The sequence below is a fragment of the Corvus moneduloides genome, chromosome 4 (assembly GCF_009650955.1).
Source record: "Corvus moneduloides isolate bCorMon1 chromosome 4, bCorMon1.pri, whole genome shotgun sequence".
Lineage (NCBI taxonomy): Eukaryota > Metazoa > Chordata > Aves > Passeriformes > Corvidae > Corvus > Corvus moneduloides.
The window spans coordinates 56,431,218-56,458,907 of NC_045479.1; the positions used below are offsets into that span (position 1 = coordinate 56,431,218).

A 27,690-nucleotide genomic window follows, 5' to 3' on the forward strand; every position below is an offset into this window, starting at 1 on the left:
AATTTCCTGATCTGATCTGGTATAAGCAATGAGTCTCTAACACTTCACAGGTAGTTTTTATTGCTTAAACCATTCCTAAAGCTACCCTATGAAACAGCTCTGTAATACAGAGGTCTATTTCTGACTAAGATGCTTGTGTGGGTAGGGGCCATTTATGGGGTTTGGCTGACTCATCAGGGGCCTCATGAGGAAACGTTTGGCTTGCCATGAGTAAGGAGTGGGCAGAATTTCCACAGTGGGGAGCATATGGAGAACAGTGTTGTACTTCTCCCATCACCTTTAGCCCAACCAGAGGTCAAAGTGGCTCCTACCGGAGTTTATAACAGCAAATAGGTTACTTCCAACTTAGCAGGGTGAGACCTACCCCAAAGAGTTATGTTTCTAATTAAGGAACAAATTTCTCCTGCTGCTATGCTGCATTAATCCATTTTGGTGGTTTCTGTGCAAAGGGAATCCCTGGCTGCCCTGATGGGTAAATCAACACCAACTTATCCTGAACTAAGTGCAACCCAGACAACAGAACTGCCTAGAGCTTCTGAACCCAAAGGTTTTGGTTTTGAATGAGATCCATAAACACCCAGGTGAAGATTTCTCAAACTCAGCTGCTGTGCACAGACGAAGTTGACTTGAGGTCCCTGTGCTGCTGCTCTGAAGGGAGACCAGTGTGCAGATGGGTCAATGCCAGACATGAGTGCTGATCCAGAGTCAACACATCTCCACTGAGGAGTCCCTGAGAATATCTTGACCCTTTTAAACAGCCCTGGCAGTATGGCTAGCTCCACATGGGCAGCTTATCACACAGTGCACCCAAGATACTGTAAACTAGATATGACAACAACACTTGTAAAGTCTTTTTGGAGAGATGTGATAGGGAAACAGATAATTCCTAAGTAGCCCTAAAAGCCATCACTGCTGGACACCCCAAATTATGTATACACAAAGCTGGACAAAGAAAATTCATGCTTTTTTTAGAAGACTTGGAAGATATTAAGCAGGTGTTATCAAAAATACCAAATAATTTTATTGAAACATACAGGTCTGATCCTGACAGGGAGTTAAGGCATTTAATATCTTATCATAAAGTATCCTATTGTAATTACATTTTTTGTTGGTTTTGGAGAAACTACAAAATTGGTCCAGAAAGCAGACTCTCACAGATAATTATTTCCATTGATAATTGAATAGAAAATTATTTCATTAAAAATAATGGAAAACTAATAATACAGTTTACTGAATTGGTAGACATGTTCAACCAGCATAAAAATAAAATCTTACATTGAAAATATACTCCTTGCATGAGAAGCTTCACCCTGGAGAAATGGCATGTTATTTATTAATAACATAGAATAACACTGAAAACTACTATACAACTGATGGGATTTGGGATTAATTATCATTGCTATGTACCATGAAACTTCTGCAAGCATAAATTTTTATCAACGTGATAAAACAGGTGTTGTAAAATGTCTCTCAGTTGCCTGAGGGGTGTTCAGAGTGTCAGAAGAACTTCTTCCAATTAAAAAAGGACACATTTTTCTGATCTTTTCCTTGGTGAAACTGCAATGCACATCTGCCTTGAAAACTGTATGTTGATTCTGAAGTCTTAGCGCTTTTGCATCCATGCCTCATTTGTACCCTTATTCTGTGATAACCTGCATTCAAAGTGGTGTAGTACTTCACAGCCAGACTTGATTTCCATCATTGCATACTGATTACAATGACATTTCTGCTAATTCAAGCCAAATTAAGACTCCCTGCAGGACAAAAGACTACTAATTTCTAAACCAGGAGGGACTGACTTTGTTTGCTGAGTGATACCATTTTCTCAGCTTCACTGGAGATATAATAGTCTGACTTTGCATTAAGTCTCCTGACACATCCAAAACAAGAATCATCATCAAGGTAGCAGCATTTTTTTTTACTGAGGGGTAATAGCTTTTGTGTTCAAAAATATTATCTATGTTTTACTTGGGCAACTGTTTCATCAATATTTCTATTTGCAGTTTTACTCAGCAGACAACCAGGCTTTGGTACAGGTATATAAACACATTGCCAGCCCCACTCAGTACTGCTTAACTCTTGCAGAGAAATCTGCAATCATAATAAACAACCTGTAGTATCTATGTGAAGCACCTACCGTGGACTGGCACCGTACCAAGAGATTTTCAGCCACCCCAGCCAAGTGTTTTGGGAGGAGAATTTTTAAGAGGAATTTGGCACCAGCACGCCCAGAGATGCAGCTACCAGCGTCACCCAAATTACTGCTCCGCTCACATTCAGTCCTTATTTGCAAGAACTTCCCACGTGAGGGACTGGCTTATAAAGGTATTTTGCTTTTTCTTACATATGGGCAAACAAACCCATCTGCTACTCAATTTATCCCTCTGTTTAGCCTCTACTCTTGTGTATCTTTGGAATTTGAGATTTCTCTTTGTGAGAGAGCCAGAATAAATAAAGTTTTAGCTCTTATGCTATTGTCTAATTCTCTAATTCAAGTATTCAGACAAAATCCATTTCTCTTTCTTCTCTTTTGAACTTTTGTTCCTTTCTGAAAGCTTATTCACTCCAATACAGGCGAGTCCCAGTGACTAGGGTATTCTCCTTGCAAAAGACCTCTTTAAAACATTGGCAGAAAGGTTTCTGGTTTTACCCATTCATTTTCAGTGCTGTAAGGTCTCAGATATGGTCCAGTTAAAAACTGTGGGCAAGTCTCCCACTGACTCACAGCAATGGTAACACCTGACTTACAGTGATATCCCCAAGTGGCAGGGTTGGCTGACTAGTTCCATCCCTTCAGTGGTGTTGAATCACTGTGGATCACCACAGATTTACTGGCAAGGGAAAGCATCCAATATCTCTCTTTAAACACCAACAGAAGTGAAGTAAAACAACATCAAGTGTGGGGAAAAAAGTAAGCAGCAAGCAAAGGGCTTTGGACAGCTGTGGTCTGAGGAAGGAGACTGGCTGCAGATAAAAGCAAGAAGGGAGTGGGGAGGAATGCAGCAGGTGGGGAAGGGAGGGGCAGAGAAAGCCAAGAAGTTAGCCAGAAAAAATGATCCTCAGCATCACTTAATCAGTGTCACCTGCCATCTCCAAAATCTATCTGGTGTTGGAAAGCATTCTTCAACTTCTCCCTGCCTTCGTGCACAACTTTACTAATTAGGTAAATGTTTGTCCTTAACTTTGAAGCTGATGGCCTTCTCGACCATCTAAGTATACTAACTTAAGCTGTGTTTGCAGCTGAAAAAGAATAATAATTTCATTTGTCTGGTTTCATTGATTTCCACTACAATATAAATTCTGAAAATCAGTTTCTACTTTAAACACTAGTCACTGTATCTAAGAGCTTTTATGTGGGAAAATACGTTGTGGCTCCTGCTAGTAGAAACAAGTATTCTAGAAAATCATTCATCACTTGTCACCACAAGATACATCACTAGTTATGTAAGAATAAGAGGTTAAACTTTTATGAAGTTTAGCATTTCTTAACAGGTCCTCATAAGTTGGCTCTGTGAAGAAGAAAGAACATTTTGTCCTGCTGTTAATGCCATCCCCTAAACAGCTTTGTTTTTCTTAGAATTGTTACCTTTTAGGCAAAATAAAGGGAAAAATTCAGAAATTTACATTTGGAAAGAAAGAGATTGAGACAATATGCATTCATCATGTTGCATTTTATAATTTTCTCTGTCCATCTATTTTGTTCTTGCTGTGGGCATAGAGCAACACTGATTCTCTGAACAAGACACTGTGTAAATTCCAATTATGACCATACAACCAAACCTTGTTTGTCAAAAGCAACTTTTTCTCCCTGCCTGTTATTTTCCTTCAGTTCTCGCCAAAATTGCAGCTGCCTATCCTTAAAAAGTTTACATTAATTCTCAGATTTGTTTGAACTGATATGTATTGTGCTCCACAGTCCAAAGCCTGGAGTTATTTCATCATTTTGGACACTTCACATTGGGGTTTGCGAGTGGTTCTCCCGCTTCTGCAGTGATATAAATTTCACAGCAGCACTAGAAAGCACAAAATCACCACGATTCCTGTGTTCACTAAAGATGTTTGGTTTGCACCAGATACCACTGAATTAATCCAAAGCCCAGGATGCCACAGGCCTGTCAGGTTCTCCAGAGCAAGTCAGGTAACCATATGGATGCCTTGAATAACAATGCCTGTGCGTGGCCACTTAGCTCACTAAATTTCCTCATTAAGGACAATACTTTTCATTCCTGATTCTGGCCTTCAATGAGAGGCACTAGAGTCATTCCACTCACTGTATTAAGAGATGTTCTTTCCTACCTCACACTGGGATAACACTGTCCAGGCCAGTTTATCAAGTACAGGCCTGCCAAAAGGATAAAACTCAATGAAGCAAACAATCCAAAAATCACACAAATAATTCACAGGAAGGCTAGATCCAGAACTCAGGAATCTCATCCCTGCCTGCACTCCACCATGGATTTGTTTACGGACATGTTATCTGAATGTCCTACGCTTTAAAAAAGGTACTTCAAAGGTGGCCCTGGACAAACTCAGAGCAATCTTTGTTGAAATCTTGCAGGATACAACTGACAACCTCGGTGTGCTGCCATTACACACATCTCAATTCATCGGTCATCTGTCCTTGCTGACAGGTGTAAGTCAAAAACTTTGGAGACATGTTCCACAGCTCTTCCTGTGGAAGAACTAAAGTAAAATGTCAGTGTGCTACTGGAATGACTTTTGTGGCAAGGGCCTGCTCATTCCATTTCATTGGCATCACCTTCACCATATAATCTGGACTATTCTGGTTTTCAGAAGCTTCTATGTTTTGCTCTACATGTCATCACATCTGTTTTTCCTGTAGTCCTATTGGGTTTTAAAAAAAGAGAATTGCCGAAGCTCACTTGGTTTGGATGCTTTGCTAAAAATCTTCTGCTTGCTGCTTATTCATAGAGAAGAGCAGGATTAAAAGAAGTGATATTAGCAATGACAAAACTCACCAGTGACAGTTTCCCACAACTTCTTATTTTAACAAACACCCATCATCTCTTCCTTCAACCTGCTACTAGGAATTTTAAGGGTTTTAAGGCTTTCCTGGAACCTTAAATACAGTTGTCACTCTTAGTTTGCAGAATTATGATGCTTTTTTTCTTCTTCTTTATATGTGTAAATACAAGGACTCAAAAAGTGTTGCCTATTCATTCTTTTACGGGCAAACTCAGAAGTCCACGATCCTGTGATAAAATCCTTGTCTGTTCTAAAGAAGAGTGAAACTTTTTGTCACAGCATGAGTATTTCCTGGAACCATTTTTAAGTTCAGAAATAAACATATTTCCCATGGAAGTTTATTCAACTGCTATTCAAACAACATTAACTCATATAGCTGCTTCTTTCCAGTACTGTGCGTCTAGCTCATGTAAACACTGTGCTCTTACTTCACATCGAGGGAAGTCCAAATATTATTACAATACAGAATGCAAGCCAATATGGAGCGTGTACCTCCACTGGTGATGCCTTCTCTGGTAAACATCAGACTATTTTCAGAGTAATAGCAGATAACTCTTCAGAAGTACTACATATTCTTGTTTATAGAATTCTATGAAAGCTGGCAGGTTTTTAAATTGCTGTTAACGGACACATAAGTTCACAGGATTTGAAACACATGCTCTGATATAGCTAAATTCAACAACCATGGATGTTTCCCGTGAAGTGTGAGATGTAGAACAGGGGTCAGCATCTTTTCAAGTGCTATGTGCCAGACTAATTTTTTTTCCCCAACTAGAAGCTTAGTACACTTGAAGGAGCTCAGTGGCAGCTAGAAAATACTGCATCTGAAAGGATGACCTCTCCCCTACTTGTGGCACTGTATGCTGTTGACCCTTGCCTTAGATGGAAACATTTCAGCCATATGCACACCTCTCTCTCTGCAGCACTGTGAACCCTCCAGGCTGATACTGAATGCCTTCCCATTAAAATTTACTTGCATCAGTTACAGAGTGAGATTATTCATAACCTTAAAACGAAACAAGTAGCAGAAGACTAACCTGACCTTTCTTCAGGTAACAAGAATGGTAACTGTCTGGTCTATAAATATCACAGCACCTAATTCCCTCCTTTCTCATCTCTCACTTTTTCCAACTATGAAACCATAAAAAATGAAATGAAAGGTGAAGTACGCTAGACTGTGACCTTCACAAAACCATATTTTTGCTGACCCAGTACATTTCCACAAGGTTTTGGGAAGAAATAGGTAGAATTTAATTGACCATAGTGTCAAGTCAAGGGTCCTGTACAAAACACTGCTATACTGCCCCTAATGAGTCACCAGCTTTCATCAACTCATCTAGCTCATGTGGTGCCAGGTTGCAAATTGGTCATAAATGTGGTTCCATTAGTCTCAGTGCTCTGACAATCCTGGGAGCTCCAGATGCATCAGCAAGAATTCTGAAAAGGTCCCAGGTGTTTCTTGCCACCTCACTGCTATGCTTTTGATCTGCAGAAAACATACAGCTGTAGACAGAAGGAGCAACTGGTGATATAGCTGACTGGCAGAGGGGAAGACTGAAGAACAGTGAGGGAGCAACAGCTGTGCTTTAAATAATCTCTGTTTGTACACATGAGTAATGACATAAATGTATTTGGTTTTTAGAGATGGATTATGAGCCTTTAAAAGTCATAGTTACAGTAAGATTTTCATCACTCTGTCAAGTACAGTTAAATGTGCATTTGTGCCTTGTACTTTGACTATCATATCACACGAGAGATATGCAAGCTATATAAGAAAGACTATTTTTCTTCTTGAAGTATTATTTTTCAAAGAAAAGATGAAACTCTGTTCCTCTGTTATTTGCTTAACAGGCTGGAAATCCATGATCCAATTTTGTAGTTTAATTTGTAGTAACATTGTGTACAAATCTGCAATCCACAAGCCTACAAACTTCTAAAATTTGTACATGATTCTAGTGAATTTATTCTATTAAAGGCAGCAGAACTCTTGATTTAAATGAAAATGGAGTGTAAGTATAAGAATTCATAGAAAAATGGGATCTAGCCAAAATGGAGGAATGGACTGACAGTGCCTTATAAAACTCAAAAAGGAGAAACCCAAATTGCTGCCCTTTGGAAGGAAAATCCCCTTGCGGTGACACTGTCTGGGGACTGAGAGCTGGAGAGCAACTCTGTGTAAAAAAGCCCTGGGGGTCCAGTGGGCAGTGAGATGAATGTGAGCCAGCAGTGCCCTGGCAAGAGAGAGGGCCAGCAGCCTTCTGGGATGCATTAGAAAAAGCAGGGCCACTAGATCAAGGATCCACAGCAGTGCACGGCAAGATGCCAAGAAACAGCAGGTGTAAGTTGGAACAAGGCGGGTTCAGCCTGAATACACAGATGAACATTTTGCCTGTGAGGACAGCTGCCAAAAGAGGCCGTGCAGTCTGCATCCTTATTGGTTTTCAAGAGTGGGTAAGGCAACCACTCAGCTCTCACAGCAACCCTGCATCACGACTTGGCTGCATAAGAAACAACCTGGAGTCCCTCCAAACCTGAATTTCCCCATTTTTAAGATTATACTATACTGACGAGATCTTGGTTTGTGCTTTTGGAAAATTAGCAGTGTAGGTTTACTCATAAACTATGTGGCCTATTCAACGCTTTTACCTAAGTGCAATGAGGCCCATATAATTAAGAGTTCACATTTCCAGCCTCTCCCCTCAGTACAGTAACTCTGAGGCAGTAACCTCCTGAGGCATCCAATGTAACTTATTCTTGGAAGCTTAAGAGTACCCTCTGCTGGCTTAACACTGAAGTTGTGAAAATCTGCAGCTATCTGTGAAAATCTGAAATATACTGAAACAGCATGGCAGAGACAAACTCCTTTTCCTGAGTAGCACAGCTGTGCATCTCTGCATGGGGCAAACAGCTGTGCTGCAGCATTTATCACCTACAAAGGGAAGGCCTGAAGCAACATTGCACCACGGGCCACAGAGCTCTCTTTCCCAAACAACTGGAATTCCAGAGCTGTCCCATTAGAATGACTGTCTTGTCAAAATACCCGGTCAAACACCATCTGGGCGAAGAGCTTTAGCCTAAAATAAAACTTATTCTAGGGACACTCTGTTTGTTATGAACATGAACAGTGTGCAATGAATTGATAACAGAATTATGTCCTAAAAGACACAACAGCTTGTGTCTTAATGACTCATCTTTTTTCCCTTGCAAGCAAATGGGAAGAGTTTATCCAGCTTCTACAGCTCACACTGCAACAAAATTTCTTGTTGCAAAAGTTGACATCAGGTAGGAAAAATTTATTTTCATCACTGCATACATTATGATGCATAGTGAAAAAAAAATTAAAAAGTTATGAAGTACTTAAATTGGAAGGTGTTTTTCTATGGCACATAGGTCTATATATACCTACCTATGAAAGTGTTTCATTATAAACATAACCATTTTGATGTACAGATGAGTAAACGTAAAAATGGAGCAGAGACAATTCTTTATTTCCTAACCTAATACTAAGAAGCTGTTGCTTCAGTCCAAGCTCTTGGACAAAATTACTGAAGAGTTCCGAGAGATTGCCACTGAAGACTGCCACCACACCATCCCTTTCTGGTGGCTGCTCCATACACTTGGTGACTTTGTATTCCCTCTTTTCCACTCCCAGTGATGTGTGAGCTTTCTCTCTGCCCATGCTGAGCTGCCTTGCTGTTACTTGATAAATAAATGAAAACAACTTTCTTAGAAAGTTATAAAATCACTGAGGAGATACACTCACACAGAAAAAATTCTGAATTTCCCAAGAGCAAGTTGATTTATTGTAGTAGTGAAACTGTGTTTCACTGCTGCCAAGAGCTATGGTTAGTCATTTTCTTCAGGTAACTACATTTCATACAAAAATGTCAGCTGTTGTATGCTTTTCTAAATGGTATTTTCTGGTCTTCTTCGCTTCAGTGCTTGAAAATGTGACACTGCTTATTCCAGAAACCAAAAAATTTGGAAGCCAACTAAAAAGCTGCTCTTTCTAGCATTTTTTATGCTAAATGTCAAAGATGAGTCTCAGTTCCCTGAACATGTTCCTCTTCCACCTTTTGCAAAGCAAAGATCTTATACAGGACTATCTTTTGTGCATGACCTCAAAGAAATGAAGCGTAATGAGCTGCACGTGAGAGAGTTCTTGTTTATTGTCCTAGTTATTAAAAAGAATTACTATCAAATGATAATATATTCTGATAGATAAAATAATGTGGAATGATGGAAAATACATTACCTCAGCAATTTTGTAATTAGATAGTGCATATCCAAATGGCACAGAGAGAATAATTCCACATTGGCAGGGAAGAATAAGATGACCCACTAGGTCTTGCTTGTTAGAATACTAATTTATTCACATATCCCTTTTTTGGGCAGCTGTTTTTATCTACGAAGAAAAAACAAAAACAAAATAAAAAACCTGAATAAGAAGGACACCTTATTTCTTAAAGTGTGTATTCCTTCTTCCTCCACTTCATTAAAAAACAAAAAAACCCAGGTTTTTTTTTAACTAAGAAATACTAAAGAAAATCAACGTTTGTTTCGTTTTTAATTAGAAAGAACTTCTTACAGGTACACAGAATGGGCAAGAATAACAGGATCTGGACCAAATTCCTAGAAGCCACTGAAAAAAATCACTGTGAACCAGAACCGACCTTATTTAAGGAGCTTTTGCTTTTTTCCTCAAGGAAGATAAATTTGCTTAGTCCAAGTACAGTATCTACCAAAACCCCCTCAGAAATACAGAAAGATTTATGAATTTACTGTATACATAATCTACCAAAATTATGGACATCACAATTTGCAAAACATGAAGCACCACCACCAAAGTATCCATAATTTCTCAAATATGCTTAAGAATACTGACATAGCAGCCCCAATATATGTTTAAAGATCCAACTGTTTTTTTTTTTTTTTCTTCCCTCTTGGATTTACTGTGTGCTGTTAACACAGAATTCAGCAACAGAAACACGTTCTTCTAGCTGCACAACTTTCTAGCTACTGCTCATGTAGTTTCTGCACTAGTGGATGCAGTGCTAGATGTGAATCCTACATATCAAATGCTGTGATGCAACCTGGGGGGGACATGTGAGGATTAGGGCACATCTCTAACAAAAGCAGATCAAAAAGACGACCCTTAGTCCCTAAGAGCCTAAAGTTGCCCCACTGACCAAAGCCGAGTAAGAAGGGTTGGATTCAACAAAAAAGCACCATTAAGTAGAGAGACAATATTTTTACCTCAGCAGCAGATCAAGAAGTGTAACCAAATACTATTTTGCCTTCAAAGCAGTAGCAGGATCATAACCCTTTATGTCACAAGAGTAGACCTGGGCAGTTCAGGGATCAGCATGGGAGCAAAGCTAAGGCAGACACTCCTAGACAAAAGGGTCCAAGGCAGTTGGCTGATTTTCAGTGATCGCCTTCTCCAACCCTGATCTGTGGGAAATCAAGCAAAGATGGCAGGAAGCTGACAAGAATGAACAACAAGCTCCTGACTAAAGTCAAAAAAAGAAACACATAAGGTGGAAACAGTGGCAAGTGACCTGGAAGGAATACAGAGCCACTGTCTTAGCACAAAGGAATGGAATCAAGAAAGCCAAAGCCCTCTTGGAGAAGAACCAGCAAGCAATTTGAAGAGTATTAAGGGCTGCTGTAGGCATAGCAGCAGCAAATAAAACCATGAAATTAGACAAGGTGTGAAGTTGCTGAAAGGGATGAGAAAAATTCCATTTTGATCAAAGGAATTAAAAAAAAAAAAAGCACAGGCAGTTGCTTTGAATAACCTCAGAAGATTCCTTTCGGAACAGATAAAATATAGTTTTAGGAAACAATCCATAGCAGTCTGAGACAGAGGGAAGGCAGGGGTATCAGGAGGTCAGCTAGGACCATTATGGACAACTGTCATTTATATTCGTGCTACACATGATCCAGGACCTCTTTGGGTCTTTAAAGCTTTTATTTTGTTGCTGGGGGTTTTCTTTCATTGTTTATTTTTCTCTCAACACATTTTTTTCAGTTAGTCACTTGTTAAGGCAAACTTGAATTATTTGTGTGCCTCACTTTGTGCGGTATTAAGAATGGTCTGAAAGAAACCCGAAGGGCAGGGTGCACCCTGTTGTTCAGGGAGAATTGTCTCAACCTATGCACATAGTGTCGCATACATGGAGAGCTTTATGCTAAAAATGTGATTTGGTGATTTTCACAATTCTCGGGTGTTTTTTCAACTTACAGATATTTGACTTTTGAACTGTCAACTGCCTGACTGAAAAGTACTTCTCCCATACATATTAGGATGATGTATGATCAGTCCTCACCATCCATAAAAGGAAAAAGTTGTGTATTTGTACAGTATATCCCAGATATTTTACAGTCACCCGTGTCCTGATCTTGTCTATAACTTATGGACTTTGGCACCTTTCCTGAGAAAGAAGATTGTGATTTGAACCCTTTCAGGTGATCGCTGACTTCCTAAATTACCTAGGTCATCAAGGTATTCTGCAGAAGTGCAAGAGAGACTTCATTTACCCTATTTAGGAATGGATGGTGTTACACTTTGAAGAGAGCTCAGTGTCTATTACAGACATGTTGGGAATGCACATCAAAGAAAAAATTCAGTATTATGTACCAATGTTCAGCAGAAAACAATTCAGCACATACTTTGATTTCTAAGTTTAGCCACTGCAGGAGGATTGTGGTATAGATGCTGCATACTTGATACTGCTTTCCTGGTCTTGTTTAGAGCCTTAAATGAAACATGCAGGTCTCTACATTTGCTTGCTCCTGGAAAGTGCTTCTGGACCTTCTGTCGAGTCCAGCTATCACATACAAGAGAATCTTGTCCTTTTAAGTGCCTAGATACACTATTCAGTACTATTTCCCATTGCAAAAAACACTTAGGTCAAGAAACCACAAAGTAGTAGCAAAACAGTCTAGGAAAAGGGATGCCACCTTCAATTTGATACCACAGTATGAAGTTTACAAAATAAATCATAGGTATGGGTCTAGAAGTTCACCTTGTTACTTATGACAGAAGTACCTAACCAACATTTCACTAAGGCACAAATCTTGTTTGTTGGATATTTCAGATCACTTCTGGAGTATTTACCAACACATTTGTATAGTTGGACATGAGACCTGTAATTCCAGACAACCCTAAGTACAAAGTATTGTACCACATAACCAGATGTCCTTACAATGCAATGAAAAATTTAATGGAAACAGCTCATTTTCCTTTAGCACTAAACTATTAACATATACAGTAGAAAGCATTTATAGCCTGGAGTGGCTTGGTTAACAAAAAGCACTTGACCTTCATTGCCAGTTCTGCTAACCAGTTTAAATCCTGCTCTTCCACCCCTCCATTCTGATTATATAAGGCAAAACCCAAGACAACTCAGAGTCCAATCCCCACTGTATTCAAGGCAGAGGGGCAAAAAAGATTAAGTTCAGTCAAAACAATTTTTAGTTTCAACTTCTAAAATGGAGCATTAATTACAGTCTGAAGTAGTAAAAGGAGAATACAGAATAAAACAAGGGAACTAACTTTAAAAACTCAGCATCAAGAGGGCATAAGGCAGCAGCCAATATTCCTTCAATGAAAGCTCTAAATATTTGAATTCACCTTTCTGGACCCCACAGTAATTTAATGCAGAGCAACAGATGCTTATGACTGGTGGTCAGGAGAATGGGAGAACTGAGGAAAATAAGAGTATTAGTGACTCCTAATACCCAAGTACCCCATCTGTATGTTTTGTAGGGAACAATACACTGATGTTTGTACTCTGATAATGGAAAGCTGAAACATTTTTTCTCCAGAACTGAAAAAAAGTCTGGTTGTACCAGACTACTCTCATTACTTCTGCAGGTCAGGCTAGGAAGAGTTTCTCCTCTCTATCACCACAGAAAAACAAATTCTTGAAGTTTTTGGTTTTTACCAGTTCATCTCAGAGCTGAGCAATTCAGTTAAGGCTTTCTGTCCAAAGCTTTCGCAGGTAGGAAGCAAATGCTTCCACCATGTAGTTAAGAACGTCATTAGGTATCCCCCAGACTCCCAAGTAAGCTGAAAGGAGTTTAGAGTAGCAAGTTCTTCACAGGGAAGCATTATTTCAGGCTTGGAACATTAATAAAAGGGTTTGTACTGGACAGACAATTCCCTTGAGTATGAGTTGATGGTAGTTTCTAAACAGAACCAACATTTCCTGTTATGATTAACGAGCGTTCTTACCACAACCTGCAACACCTGGGAGTTAAATGTGAGTGAGTGAGTAACAAAGTGACACTCCTGCAGGATCCTTGGGGGCTAATACTACTGTAACCGGCTACACCTATGCTAAAAAACCCTAAAGATCCTTGGGTTGTATTCCATGTGCTTCCCAAACTGTCTACTTTTTCCTCCTTTTAATTTAGTACTCATTAAATAAAATGCCTACGCTCCAACTTGCAAGATTTTGTGGCACATAGGCCCATCTCTAACAATTACAGCTGAGAAAGCACTGAAGATTTCATTCTCCAACTGCCAAGTTAAAAAATATCTAGCTATATCAGCTAAAGAAAACTGACTTAAATAAAACTGTTACAGATACCTTAATACCACTAGGATTTAAACTATCATGCACCTTAGGCAGCTTTTAATATAAGAATCCAACAGAATCAGGTTTTGTACAATATCCACCTAGGTTTCCATTGCACATACAAACCTTACATGCACTGTTCACAAACTGAGCTGTGACTTAGTTTGAACAAAAGTCTTCAGAAGCATACAGAAGATGTCTGATTTTTATGGTTCATAGCCTTTTTATGTCCCCTTACCTCAGGGTACTGTTTATAAGTTCTCATAGTCAAGCCTAAACTGTATTCTTCTTAGCTGTATTCTACAACCCCTCGTTATACTCCCTGTATCCACCACCACAATGTATTCTAAGCTTTACTGACTTCCACCAGAGACTGTAGCTGGACAGTCCCTGCTTTATTTACAGCTGTGACAGTCCTACAGGATATATCCATTTTAGCTCTTATACTCGCCTTTAAGCTTACAGACAATACATAGGAAGCGGTGTCTATGCTGTGCTTATAAGCTTTCCCTCTGAAATGGCATGAGAGACAAGATGAAAAATTGACTGTAGTATGCTTGCTCTGCAGTAGACAGGAGGCTATTGCACACAGCAGTAGGCTGTAGTGAAAGTCCTGTATTCATCAATTCTAGAGAGTATTCACATAATAACTATGAGCCACTGCAAGCATGTGTTAGCCAAACCTACTTTTCATCACTTTATAAACTAGTTTACATATTTAATGCAAGTACCTGTCAGTAAGACCTGTCAACCTGCCTTTGAAAAGTTAAGTTTGACATAATTCTTCCCTTAGAGGGAAGTGTGTGTGAGAGAGGGGATATTGTTGGGTTTTTTTTCATATGTATTCCAACACAACTGAGTACCAGAATTCAGTGCTGAACTGAAATACAGTTTACAAGGTTCTGGGGTTTTGGATTTTTTGAGGGTTGTTTGGGTTGCTTTTGTGGTTTTGGATTTCTTTTTCATTGACTTAAAAGAAAAATAGGTATGACAACACATCAAGGTATTAACATCTTAAAAATTTTAAGGCACATTCCAACAAAATAAACTTTTATTGAATGCAATATTAGGCATTCTATTTTGTTTAAGGGAACAGCCCTTCCACCCCCCAGGAGATTCCCTTTGACCATTTCCAAAAGCTGTATTTCAGTTACAGAAATATTTCTCATGATTAGAAACAACAAACTTCAGTCTAAATTTTCCTTGAATTATGAAGTGCAACTAAATTCTTCCAGAAGATAATAGTTTTCAGTAGGCACTAGAATGAGAAGCCTGCAAGTTGTTTACAGCTGCTGGGTACAATGTTACGTTCACTCAAATTTTATACTAACCCATCTAGAGTGTTGTTCTTGAAGAATTATATAAAAAGTGGAATTTAAGAATAAAGAAATGCAGCTTAAACAGCAGGTTGTCACCATTTAAAAAAAAAAAAAGTCTTAATGGCAACCTGCATATTTCATACGACTTCCACAGTATGTCAGCTAGCAGAGGCTTAGTCCAATAATTTAAAACTTGAGATAGGAATGTCTTTTGGTTCTGAACGCAGATCATAAGTCAACATGTTCAGTATGTGAAGGCTCAGTTGTTTCATTCTCTACTTCCTCTCCTGTGAAGTTAAACATCACAATTAGAATACAAATCTACTATGAATTATACATATATAATTATGATTTTTGAAATTAGGATTTTTTAAAGAGAAACCCAAATCAACATATTTATCAAGACCAGAGAAGCAATTAAGCTCTATATAACATCTACTTGCACCATTCTCCTAACCTAAGCTTGTATTTATTTTTTTTACTATATGGAAACAAAATTTTTCAAATAAACTGGTATTACACTGTTAGTGGAAGGAAAAAAAAAAAATCAGCACAGGTATTCTATCCTAGGCTTTTGTTTTCAGCTATTCAGAGTGAATTTCCTTCTTTTCACACAATCTATCAGTAGTAGTTCCAATATTTGAAAAAATAGGGCAAGTCTTACTTAGAATTGTTTTCTATAGTACAAACTGCTCAGTTCAGATGTTACAACAACCTTGAAAAAAGCAGAGCAATTTTATTCTATTGGGAAAAGCAGCATATAAACCAAAAAACCTAAGCCAATTTGACAACCTTTCATTTTACTTTTAGTCTCAAAATGTCAGACCACATTAAAAATCATAGTAACCTGATACCCTGCACATCAGAGAAGTACCTAACTAATTCTGAAGGAGTAATAACAGTGAGCACCGAGAGTATAAGGTATGAACTGAGTGGTCTTGAGCAGCAAAACAACATGCATCTTTACAACTTATTAGTACAAGATGAAAAATCAGTCTTGGGAATGGAAGTGGGGGGACAAAAAATCCAAACAAGCTAAGAAGTAGAAAGAAAATAAAGGTATGAAATTAAGTGTCTCTCATCTGTTGTCCTACAGCTGTTATTGCAAAATAATCCCATCTTTCTCTCTGGAATTGTAAAAGAAGCCTGGATGGAGTAATGGAATCTTTAATGAATGTAGTTCTGTCTGTATGGGTCAATATATCCTAGAAAAAAATGACAGTTGCATTTTTTGACTGAAGGTATAGTTTAAGTGAAGCTAAACAGTTCCCTATGACTGACAGATGGATGTCTTCACCTTAACACCAGCACTGGCACATACGTGATCACAAAATAAACAAATTCAGCTTTGTCATCCAGCAAAAAGAATTCATAATTTTCTGAGATTTCAATGAGTTGAAGATTGCATGCAATCAGGTAAACCCTTAAGTCACTACAATTAATGATAAAGGAAAGAAGTGGGGAGGATGAACTCCTTTTATGACAGCAGAAATTTGCTAGCTCATTTTATGCAAAAAAGCCAAACCCTTAAGTGACTTAAAAACACAATCTTGAGTTAAGCAAAAATGTAGCAACACAAGAACAGAATCTTTAAAAACATAAACTATCTTTAAGCAAAAAAACATGACAGTGTGGCCTACACTATGAACTATTGATACAGACCACAGCTGTACGAAGATGACAAATTATACAGAGGGGTTTACAAGCAACTAGCCCCTTAGACTGAAATAAAACTCTAAGTTGTTGATACAGCGTATCTTTTAAAAAATTGTCCCTGAAAAGCTACTTGCCTGGTTTTACAGTTTGAACACATGTTCCATCCTTATCTTCAAACCCTTCTGAACATACACACTTGTAACTACCTGACGTATTAACACAGTCTTGATTCTCTTTCGTGCAGACCTTCTCAGGAAGGTTACATTCGTCTATATCTAGAGATAGCACAGGGAAAGAAAGAGTCCACTGCTGTTATTTTGTTATAAACCTTATTTGCGCTCAGTCATATAAACAAAATTCTATTCAAATATGAAAAACACTGAAGAGCAGAATGCTGCTGCAACAGACTTCACTTCTGTTAAAATAATCTAATTCTTCATGATTTGGACGTTTCAAAGTTATTCAGATAACACCCAGGACTGTTGTTTTTAATGTTTTGCAGGTCCCTGTACAGAGAAATGTATTAAGCAATTATGTTTGTCACAATCAGGCAATTCATCTTAACCTACTGAACATTTCCCCCACAGTCATTTTCTATTTATACCATCAAAGTATAGCTAAAGGGAGCAGAGCTTGTAAATACTACATCAGTACAGTGAATAGCTACTTCAGATTACGCATATGTCCTGCTCCTTCCCACAGAGGAAGTCTAATTTCACATTATAATTCACTAAGAATGAATACCATTTGAACTTGGACATTGATGGATTAACAGAATTCCTGTCTTTCTGTTAAAAAATGAATAGAAACACAGATCTGAAGTGGTAGGTAACTGACGAAACTCATGTACCTGTTTCCTGAACCTACTAAAAAATACCTTGTTCCCTCATACCAGTGATTCACTTTAAGCCTTGCCAAGCATATTAGCTCAGTAATATAAAGGAAGTTATTAAGAATGTCTTTGCAGCTAATACCAGAACGGCTGGGTTCATTTTGACAGGCATGAAAGCTGAAGCACACAAATGTCAACGTACTTATGAGTTCCTCAGCATGGCTAAGCAAGAGTGAGCAAACCAGTGTTCTACCAGGTACAAGTCCACCAACCTGTACACTTCTTATCTTCCTTCACATATCCAGATGCACAGGTCTTGCATTTTTCAAAACCTTCTCCTGTGCAACCTACACAGCTGGCATCACATGCTAAAGATAAAATATTTTATGCATTAAAAAATTGTATATCTGGGGTTTAAAATACTACCCTTAAAGTCAGATGGCTTACCCACACAAGGAATCATGGAATGGCTTGGGCTGGAAGTTAAACTTAAAGATCATCTAGTTCCAACCCCTCCACCATGGGTTGGATACCTTTCACTAGACCAGGTAGCTCAGAGCTCTATCCAACCGGTCTTTGAACACGTCCAGGGACAGGGCATTCATAACTTCTCAGGTCCAGTGCCTCAACACCCTCACAGTAAAGATTTTCTCCTAATATCTAATCTAAACCTATTCTTTTTCAGCTTGAAGCCATTCCTCCTTGTCTTGTCCATTACATGCCCTTGTAAAAAAGTCCCTCTCCACCTTTGTTGTAGGCCTCTTTAGGTACTGAAAGGCGGTGGAGCCTTCTCTTCTCCAGAATGGACAATCCCAGCTCTTTCAGCCTGTCCTCACAGGGAAGGTGATCTTCTTGATCAAGATCTTCACAGTCGACCCACTCAGGCAGGGCCATGCCTTCCTTATGTTGGAGGCCTCAGAGCTAGATGCAGTACTTGAGGTAGGGGGTCCCACAAAAACAGAGTAGAAATAACCAGAAATTTCTTGTTTTACTCATACAATAGGTCTGAAGTTTCATCCCCCCGTGCCCACTGAGGATCAGACCACACTGTACCAAATACCTATCATGCATCTTCTAGCATTACCTCTAGCATTAGATTAGGATTCTAGATAGTAAAATACAACAGTGGATTGAAAAGAAACCTTTGCATGAGAAAGATCCATCTGTATTCAAACAATACTGGTGCTCTTTGCAAGGAGAAGCAGCACATTCATCTAAATCTGAAAGATAAAAAGTGACAAGTTACCTAAAATAGTAGTCATGATTTAACATCCAGATTAATATTTGAATGCTATAAACTTAAACTGACTGCATTGAGAATAGTTGTTCCAATGAGTTTGGGGTCAGGTATGCAACATGTTAGATACTAGCTAGTTAGAACTAGCGTGGTAACATACACTGTTTTGTTCAGCTTAAACCTGCATTAGAAAATCAAAACTGATCCTTAGATGTTTTGTGATGGCAATAAAAGATGTACCAGAAATTCAAGAGCTCAAATTAAATAAACTTCCAGGATACCTGCAATCCTTGTCATTTTCAAGTCACGCATTTATGCAAGTATCATAACAAACAAGCAGACAGCCTACTGTTCTGGAACACTATTTTCTCCTCTACTCCTATGTTACCAAGTTACAGAACTTTTTATATGACTAAAAAACTTACATAAATGCACATACATACACCACTTAGTATTCTACACAAAGCAAATTGGAGCAAACCAGGTTATGATTAGGACCAGGCAAGCTGAAAACCAATTCCACTGCACAGTTAAAACATGCAAACCTTATGATTTTGAGGAAAGGCTGCAAGAGTATTTCATTTAAAAATTCGGACAAAGAAAGGCTATTATTGCTGTCCCTTTCCTCCTGTCACTGCTGTCACTCTCATCCTGTTGCTGCACCCATCATTCCTACTGATTACTCAATTGATTTATAGTTCATTAGTGACAATAATTATTTGGAAAACCCCAGCTGTACAGAAGACAGTATCAAAGCATCTTAAAAATGCCCTTGGATTGCTCAATAGTTGCCTAAGCAGGTATTGCAAGAGCTGTAATTCAAGCCCAGTTCTCACTGGCACTTTGAAAAGGAAGCAGTTCTAAGACACTGTTTCCAGGCCTTATGTTAGAGGTCTTTAAGGGGTCAAATTCAACCAGTTAAACAGAATGTGTTAGTCTCCCCTAGTGCCTTCCTGCACTGGGAGTATTTTCAGTGTTCACATTTTTCCTGAAGTGTTTCACACTTATCTCCTCATAAACCAAGTTAAATTATAAGATAGAAACAGGTAAGAGATTAATGGAATGACTGAGCTTGATGTCTCCCAGTATTTCTGTCCAACAACAAGAAAAGTTAGCATGCATGGCTTATAGCGAAGTGTTTGAACTCTCTTAGGGCCGAGCATTTATGACAAAGTTATGTGAAGACAATTGTGCAATTAGTACAAAATATGTAGTTAAGTTTACAGGAATCTTCTAGTAGTTGACAAAATAGCTTAAATCAAGAGCAGGACATTGTTTATCATTCAAATAAACACCAAGAAAACTCATGTCTCAAAAGAAACACCCTGCTTGCTGCTATATGTATTCCACTAAACTAAAAAAACATACAGTATGATAACTATCATCACCAGGCAATCAGTGGGGAGAAAATACTGCTTTCCTGCAACATGAAACAAGTTAGGAAGACAGAGACTAATAAAACTGTAGAAATCTAAAGTGACAGATCGTTTCCATAAAATACAATAAAACTTGGAAGTGATGTCATCTAATCTTACTAGCCATTGTTACTATAAAACCTGTTTGAAGTCTGCCAAGCATTACTCACCCACACAAGCTCCACCTTCATTTTTAACCCAGCCTTCTTTACAGTCTTGGCAGTCCTTGTTACTTGAACCAGTACAAGTCTTACAGGCAGCATGGCAGGCTGAGAGGAGAAAACTACAAGCTGAGTTTTGTTGAGAGATCCCAAGACAAGTTTGGGCACACAAACTCTCAAAGAAAACCTTATTTAGGATTCACTGGAAGCCATCATCTTTTAGCAGCTTGAAACTCCCATTCACAAGATGGCACCTCCATAAGGTCAAGATTTAATTTAGAAACATGGAGCTATCTGTCCAAAACAACTGCAAAATCCCAAAATACCCCTGGAAACCAAACCTAGCAATTACAGTTATTTGCACCACTGAGAACACTGCCATGAAATTCTAGTGACTAGAAGTGGCAGGTCCAATTTCTAAAATATTTGAAAAGAGGAGATCAGGAAGGCAAATTTAGATCAGCCCCTCAGAGCTGGGACATGAGTTTAAACATCAAACTCTGCACTTCTCTACCTAATGAATCCTCACACTACTTCATTTGCAACTAGCTATGAGATCAGTGTGTGAACTGATATTACTCTGAAGAACTTCAGAAGAAAATATACTATAAATCCAGTTGTAGATCCATATTTTATACATATATATATATAAAACGCATATATAACGCACCATATGTAACATACGTATGCTATATATTGTAATGTAAAATGAATCATACAGAAGAATTACTACACAACCAGATTAAAAAAAAAACCAATATAGACTATTTAAAAACAATCTTATTAGATCTCAGGGTCAGGATGTAGCAGTTGCAGAATCTCATCAAGGGCCTAAGAACAATTGAAAATCTGACCAATGCAAAATTTTATTTCTATGACCCTGACTTTGTTTCAAAATTAAACTCAGGCATACCTAACTGGAATCTAAGTAGTTTGCAGTACAGATCAACTGTTTCCATGCCTATTTATTCCATTTAAGCTTATCTGAGACATGAGGAAAACCTAGCTTTTAAAGTAGTTCAGTATGCAGTAATTTCAGCTCAAGATTTTAACAGTACTTTGGAAGCAGAGAGGCAAAGATTTTTATGAATTCTGCTTCTTAAAGCAGAAAAAAAAATTAAAAATCAAGGGCAATCTGGAAGAATGACGTAGCAAAACCTTAGAATTCCGCCAAACTAACTGACATGTCTTTTACGCTTAAAGCTGAGTGACCAAATTATGTTTTCTTCCTGCATTTGTTAGTTTAAACTGCTTCTAGTTTTGCTTACAAAAACTAAAGAAGTTACACAAAGATGTAGGCACATGTTAAGACTTTGTTACCTGTACAAACGGAATGCGTCTCATTTCTCAAGGAACTGAAGTAACCACTGGAACAGTCCAAACAAAATTCTCCCGTGTACTCCTTCTTACAGCTACAGGAGCCATCTCCACCTCGGGTACCATCACCATCGCAGTGGCCATTTCCATGGCAAGGTCTTTCTGACCCACCATGACAAGCTAAAAAGGATCAAAAATATTTTTAAATAGGATGTTTAAGGAAGTAACTTTCTACTCTCAGACACAAGCACCCGAAGTCCCTCCCTCTTCACAAAAAATAAAATAAAAACTAAGTAAAAAAAAGTCACACTCAACCGGGATATAATTTACAAAGTCTTTTTTACCCTTGTGAGTAACCAAAAAGTTTGCAATAAGGCAATGCTCAATAATATATTCAAGTACAAGAGAAACTCAAAACCATCTCCAGGAAAGTTCATTTATCAATTTAATCTTGGGTAAAGACCATGGCTCAAAATTTTATTTATTTTCCTAGCTTCCTGGATAAAATTGGTATCTTTATTTTTTCTGGGTCTCTGAGAAGGCTCATATCACAGTTGTAAAAATCTACCAGATATCACTTAGATCCATATAGGGAACGACGATTTAATTTTTACCAATATATTAAGCGGCCAAAATAGATGTCTTAACAAGGTGCAAAGTTTTAGAGATTTATAAATTATACCTGCTTTAGAGGCCAAAATATCTCTCACCACTTTTACAAAGACCTTGCTTTCATCTACCACCTACTTTTACCTAATTTCTCTCACTGCCTTTTTAACTGATCCTCAGTTGCAAGTTTCTTCATTTAATCCCCCAGCAGCATTTTGGCTGTTTTACTCTTGAAACTCAAGGTCAAGGATTCTTGTCTACACAGATTCTGCAAGGCCACCTAAACAACAGCCTTCATGTCACAGAAAGCCTTTAAAGATGGATCAGGTGTGGATATGAGCATCAGATCGATGGTTTCTGCACATCTCAGTACCCTTGACAGCTCTGTACATTACTACATGCTCAGAAGACTTTTATTCAGGCAGGATATTCACAAGCCACTTAATTATGAGGCAACAGACAGGTACATACTACACAGCAGCCAGTGTCTCATGCAAAGTATCATACATCATGTATTTGTCCATGACAGGAAAGACTGAAACAAACAGGTAAAAAAACCTATCTGCTACTGAATTTTTCAGAAGTTTTCAGAAGAAAAATTACCAAGGCAATCGGGTCCATATGTTCCAGCAGGGCAGCAAACTTCTACTGTTTCAATGCAAAACCACTTAAACAAATCAGGATACTTCTTCTTTCTGTATATGAAAGACATTCATTTACAAACAAAAAGAACAGAGATTCTTTAAAAGCATCACACAATTGAGCCAGCACAATACAGAAGAGAAATCTATTGCACATGACAGATTAGAAACCTGTTTCTTCTGAAGATTTCAGGAACCATTTTCTAGAAGTCCTCCAACTTGAAAATGTACTTTTTAAAATACAATACTATTAGCAAGCTCTACTCAAATTTTATAGATTATATTAAAGAAAAAAGTGAAGTAAGAGCAACAAATAAAATCAATTCATCTTCACACACACACACTCCTTTTTTAAAAGGCCTTACTTTTAGGGAAGGTTTATATATAGTTTAAACAGTCATTTATGTCTTTTTCTTATAGATTAATTGCTGTGTCTTTTTCTCAAGTATACAGAAGATAGGCATTTGCTCAAATTATTGGCAACTTGATGACAGGGTTAAACTTCCGCCTCTTTTTTAGCACTGATCGAGTATTATTTTAGAAGAATTTTTTTAAATTAAGAAGTCATTTATATGTTACTTGACCACCAGAAAATACCCCAAATTAATTGAGTCCAACTCCCAGCTCCTCGCAGGACTTCCTACACTAAACCACATGAGCAAGAGTGTCCTCTAGATGATTCCTGAAGTCTGACAAGCTTGGTGCTGTAGGAAACCTGTTCCAGTGATCGACCACCCTTTATGTAACAACTCGTAAAAAATACCTAAGGTATTAATGGACAAAACCTGTCTTTGGAAACTACCACTGAAACGGAATGACATTTGGATATTGCAGGTTAAAGAAAGGAAGGTGAACAATAAATCACATTCAAAATGTCTATACAAAAACTTTCCAAACCCCAATGTATTTTATAATTTTTTTTTATTATTTTTGGAAGTCTACTTTGTCAAATTTTCTAGTTTAAGACCAGTTCTGCAAATTTTAGCCAAATTAAAGTCGCTGGGTTGCATAGTTTACCTTTCTGGAAGGCATGTCCTATGAGGAGCACCTAAGGACTCTGTGCTTGTCTAGAAGGAGGTGGAAGGGGTGGCCTCATGGCTCTCTGCAGCTTCCTGAGGATGGAAAGTGGAGAAGAAGGTGCCGATCTCGGTTGTATTTAATGACAGGACACAGGGGAAGGGTTCACAGCTGTACCAGGAGAGGTTTAGACTGGACATTAGGAAACATTTCTTTACCAAGAGGGCGATCAAACACTGGGACAGGTTTCCTAGAGAGGTAGTGTAGGCCCCAAGCCTGTCAGTGTTTTAGAGGTGTTTGGATAATGTCCTTGACAACATGCTTTAACTTTTGATCAGCCCTGAAGAGGTCAGGCAGTTGGACTAAGTGATCATTGTTCCTTCCAGCTGAAATATTCTATTCTCTGCTCTGCTATTCTATTCTATTCCTTTCATGAGGTGTTAACATATATACAATCCTGTATACTTAGGTAAAAGGATAAAGCAGTCATTTAGAAGAAAGTAGATTATCAAAAAAACCTTATCCAGTTATGAAACATTATAATGGCAGTTCACCCTACTGAATTCTAGTTAATTAGGAGTGCTGACAGTCTAAATTAGTGAAAAATACTTAGAAGAAACATTATCTGGAACTAAAACATCCAAATATTAAGAAAGCTAAATGCTATACTGCCATCCTTGCACTAATTACATTTAAGACTAGTACATGAAACGCTTAGCTATAACAGAAATCACAGTCCAGCTCAAAAGGCAGGTAGGAAAATCAGCTGCTACTCTACCATCCTCATGAGATCCAATTTCTACACTGATTAGCACCAACTATTCTTTTGATTGACAGCAGGACAAAATGTAGTTTCAGGAAAAAAAAGCAAGTATACAAAAAACTCACAAGAACCAAAGAGTCCCTTGCATTTTTGTGACAAAGGAAAACAAATAAGGGAATAAACTTCCCAATTTTCCAATGCTAGTTTGCCTCAACACCCCACTGGTAACTAAGTAGACAGTGTATAAGACACAAGTGTAGATGCTTTGGTGCAACACTACTGGAATTGAAAATCAAAATGAACACAGTACAGCAGCACATGATACTAAAAGTCAGCCTGAAACCAGCTGTACCCAATGGCAACTCTTGAAGGATAATGAAGAATTACCCATACTGCTATTGTTCAGGAACAAGATTCATCCTCTTAGATATTAATTATCCAATAATAATGAACTAATGAATTAGTTCATCCTCTTAGATAACTTATTCACACAAAGATCTCTAGCAAAAAAATGATACTTACAATTTGAACCACCATTTCTCTATAAGTTCTTCATGTTCTTCTACCATGTTGTTACATTCAAAGTTGCTACTGTCGCACAGATTCTCTATGATCTCTACTAGACGAATTTCACTACGGGCAGAGAAGGAAAACTGTAAATTTGATTTAAATGTTCGACACAAGACATGACAGAGCAGCCAGACTTCAGTGAGAATATTTCATCAGTTTATGGGGTGCCCTGAACTAGTTTCAGAACATACCAAGTATCAGAATGAAGAACTAATAAACATTACTTCAGTCAAAAAAAACCCAAATCCAAAACCAGAATAATGAGCACGAGAACCTTGTAACTTGCTTGCATTTACTATGTTTGCAGATTGTAGGTTTGACAGATTTTTAGCTTCCCAGAAAATTGGAGTGCTGTACTTTTCTCTTATGTTCAACAATACATTTAATATATTTTTATTTGATACAAGCCTGTGAATCTCACAGTAATATCTCAGTGCTCCAACTAAGATAAACATTTGAAATGCAGGAGAAGGATACCAGGTTACTTCGCTCCATGATCAATTATATATACCAGTGCTACAGTAACCTGCATTCTCTTTGGCGCTGAAATAGTGACAACTCTAGGGAGGAGATACTGCTTCAATTCTAAACCAAGTATTTCAGTACTCTGTACCTTTTATGACTAGCAATAAAGTATTGACCATTACTTAAGATCATTACTTTAAGACTTTAATGGCTAAATAGAAAAAACCTACTATGACTAATGACAGAATTAACTTCTGTTGTTTTCAGAAACCAGACGAATAAAGGCATTAATAAGGCATTTCAGTCTTTATTATAATCTTTAGATTACAATGTAATATAACATTTTAATAATTAAGAATTTAAGATTTGGACAAGAGAAACCGTAACTGCAAAGTTCAGTATTTAAGTTCCAAACAAACAACGGTACAGTGAAGTTACACACAGTGGATGCAAAACACAGCTTAATGAGAAGTACTTGAGACAGCTCACCTGGACTCATACTTTGACAGCGTCTTCTCTTCCCAAGCTGTGTTTCCACCACCAAAGTTTTTTTTAGCTGTATCTGCTAAACCCTACAAATAAAAAGTACCAGAAATTACACAGGGTTTGTTTCTAACAAAAATTAAGGGCAATAATAAACGCTTATATAAAATTGTGGAAAATGCCATGCAGAAACTACATTAGAGCCCTCAAGCCGCTGATCGAATTCCTGAGTGAAAGCAACTGCTAATGACAACACACAAAGTGAGAAAGTGCAGGTTACAGCATAACACGATTAAATTTTCCTAAGGCATAAGCAAGGCTTTGTTACAGTCTTGGTTTACAAAAAAACCCCATGCACGTATGAAACTTTACACCCTTCTCCCTCAAGTTCTCAGGAAGTTTTTCATTATCATTTGAACAGAACCTCTACTTCACTCAGTTCTGATAACAGCCCAATCCGCACCACGTTGTAACTTAAGCACACAACCATACAACAAGGCGATCAGCACAGCTGTCCCCAGTCAGAGCCAATGCCACCAAACGACACCTCAAGCGACAGTTCAAGCGACCTAGCGAGCCTGCAACAGCCGATATGCGTATGGAGAGCACTAAGCACCTGCCACCAGGCGCAGCAGCCCTTCGCTGCCGACACTGAATCTACGGCTGCTGCAAGTGGCAACAGTGAATGTCTGGGGACGAAGCTTTCCACCAGCACTTCCCATGGAGCCGGGCACGCTCCAACGGAGCCAGCCTTTTTGCACAAAAAGCACCAAAACACCTTTGACGGCAGAGATGAAGGAGCTCTGCCACCCACCAGCCTCAGCACTGCGACCGCTGCCGGGGCAGGACCCGCCGCTGCCCCGTCACTGGGCCGGGCGCCGCCAGAAACGCGGCTCGGGCGGAGGCGCTCTCGCAGTGCGGCCTCTGGGCGCAGAGCCGGCCTGACTCCTGCCGCGCCCGCCGGCGCTGCCCGGTCAGGGGCCGGCGCTGCCCCTCGGCGCCGCGGGCGCGGAGCCGCCTGCGCCGCTACTCGGCCCCGCCGAACCCCGGCCCCACCACGGGGCCGCCCCCTACGGGACCGATCCCGCGGCCCTGCCACCCACCTGGTTGAACCTGTCCACGATGCCCCGGCAGGTGGAGCACGCCAAGCGCCGCCGCTCACCGGCGCCGCGGACAGGCGGCGGCAGCAACAGGGCAGCGCAGAGCAGCACGGCCAAGGCCACACGGGCCGGTCGCGGCGCGGGGCCCGGGCGAGGAACGGGGCCGGGCCCCATGGCGAGGGCGCGGGACCCCTGGATGCGGAGCGGGGCCGCCCCAGCCGAGCCCCCTCAGCGGCGGCCACACTCGCCTCGCCCCGCCCCGGCCCCGCCGGCCCGCGAGCTCCATTCAGATTTCCGCGTCAGCCCCACGCGCGCACCGGCCCCGGGTGCTCGTTGGTCGAGGCGGCGGAGCGAAGGGACGTGGTCCAATCAGCGCCTGCCACGCTCCGGACCAATGGGAGGCCCCCGCGTGCCCAGAGAGCTGGGCGGGGGGCGGGGCAGAGCTGCATGAGCGAGCGACGCCCACCGGGCTCGAGCGCCGCCGCCATCATGAGAAAGGGCAGGCACGGGCTCCGCAGGGGCTTCAGAGCC

At 39.4% G+C, this 27,690-nt stretch overlaps 1 protein-coding gene across 1 annotated transcript; it reads right to left on the minus strand.

Annotated features, from left to right (window-relative positions):
- Positions 1 to 998: 998 nt before the first annotated feature.
- On the minus strand, positions 999 to 27,390 carry CRELD2 (cysteine rich with EGF like domains 2). The gene is made up of 10 exons (XM_032105435.1): positions 27,163 to 27,390; positions 26,066 to 26,148; positions 25,064 to 25,174; positions 22,724 to 22,815; positions 21,515 to 21,691; positions 20,204 to 20,302; positions 18,524 to 18,601; positions 17,654 to 17,749; positions 16,684 to 16,824; positions 999 to 15,180 (listed from the first exon to the last, which is right to left on the minus strand). The coding sequence occupies exons 1-10, from the start codon at positions 27,331 to 27,333 to the stop codon at positions 15,122 to 15,124; spliced, it is 1,107 nt and encodes a 368-aa protein (XP_031961326.1). The 5' UTR covers positions 27,334 to 27,390; the 3' UTR covers positions 999 to 15,121.
- Positions 27,391 to 27,690: the final 300 nt, after the last annotated feature.

What these genes read in the sequence shown, in the direction of transcription:
- CRELD2 (XM_032105435.1), bottom strand. Translation starts at nt 27,333, where the DNA reads ATGGGGCCCGGCCCCGTTCCTCGCCCGGGCCCCGCGCCGCGACCGGCC. An exon ending in CTGTCAAAGTATGAGTCCAG is followed by an intron (nt 25,175 to 26,065) that starts GTGAGCTGTCTC and finishes CTCTGCCCGTAG; the next exon opens with TGAAATTCGTCTAGTAGAGA. An exon ending in GGAAGATAAGAAGTGTACAG is followed by an intron (nt 16,825 to 17,653) that starts GTTGGTGGACTT and finishes TGCTATCTCTAG; the next exon opens with ATATAGACGAATGTAACCTT.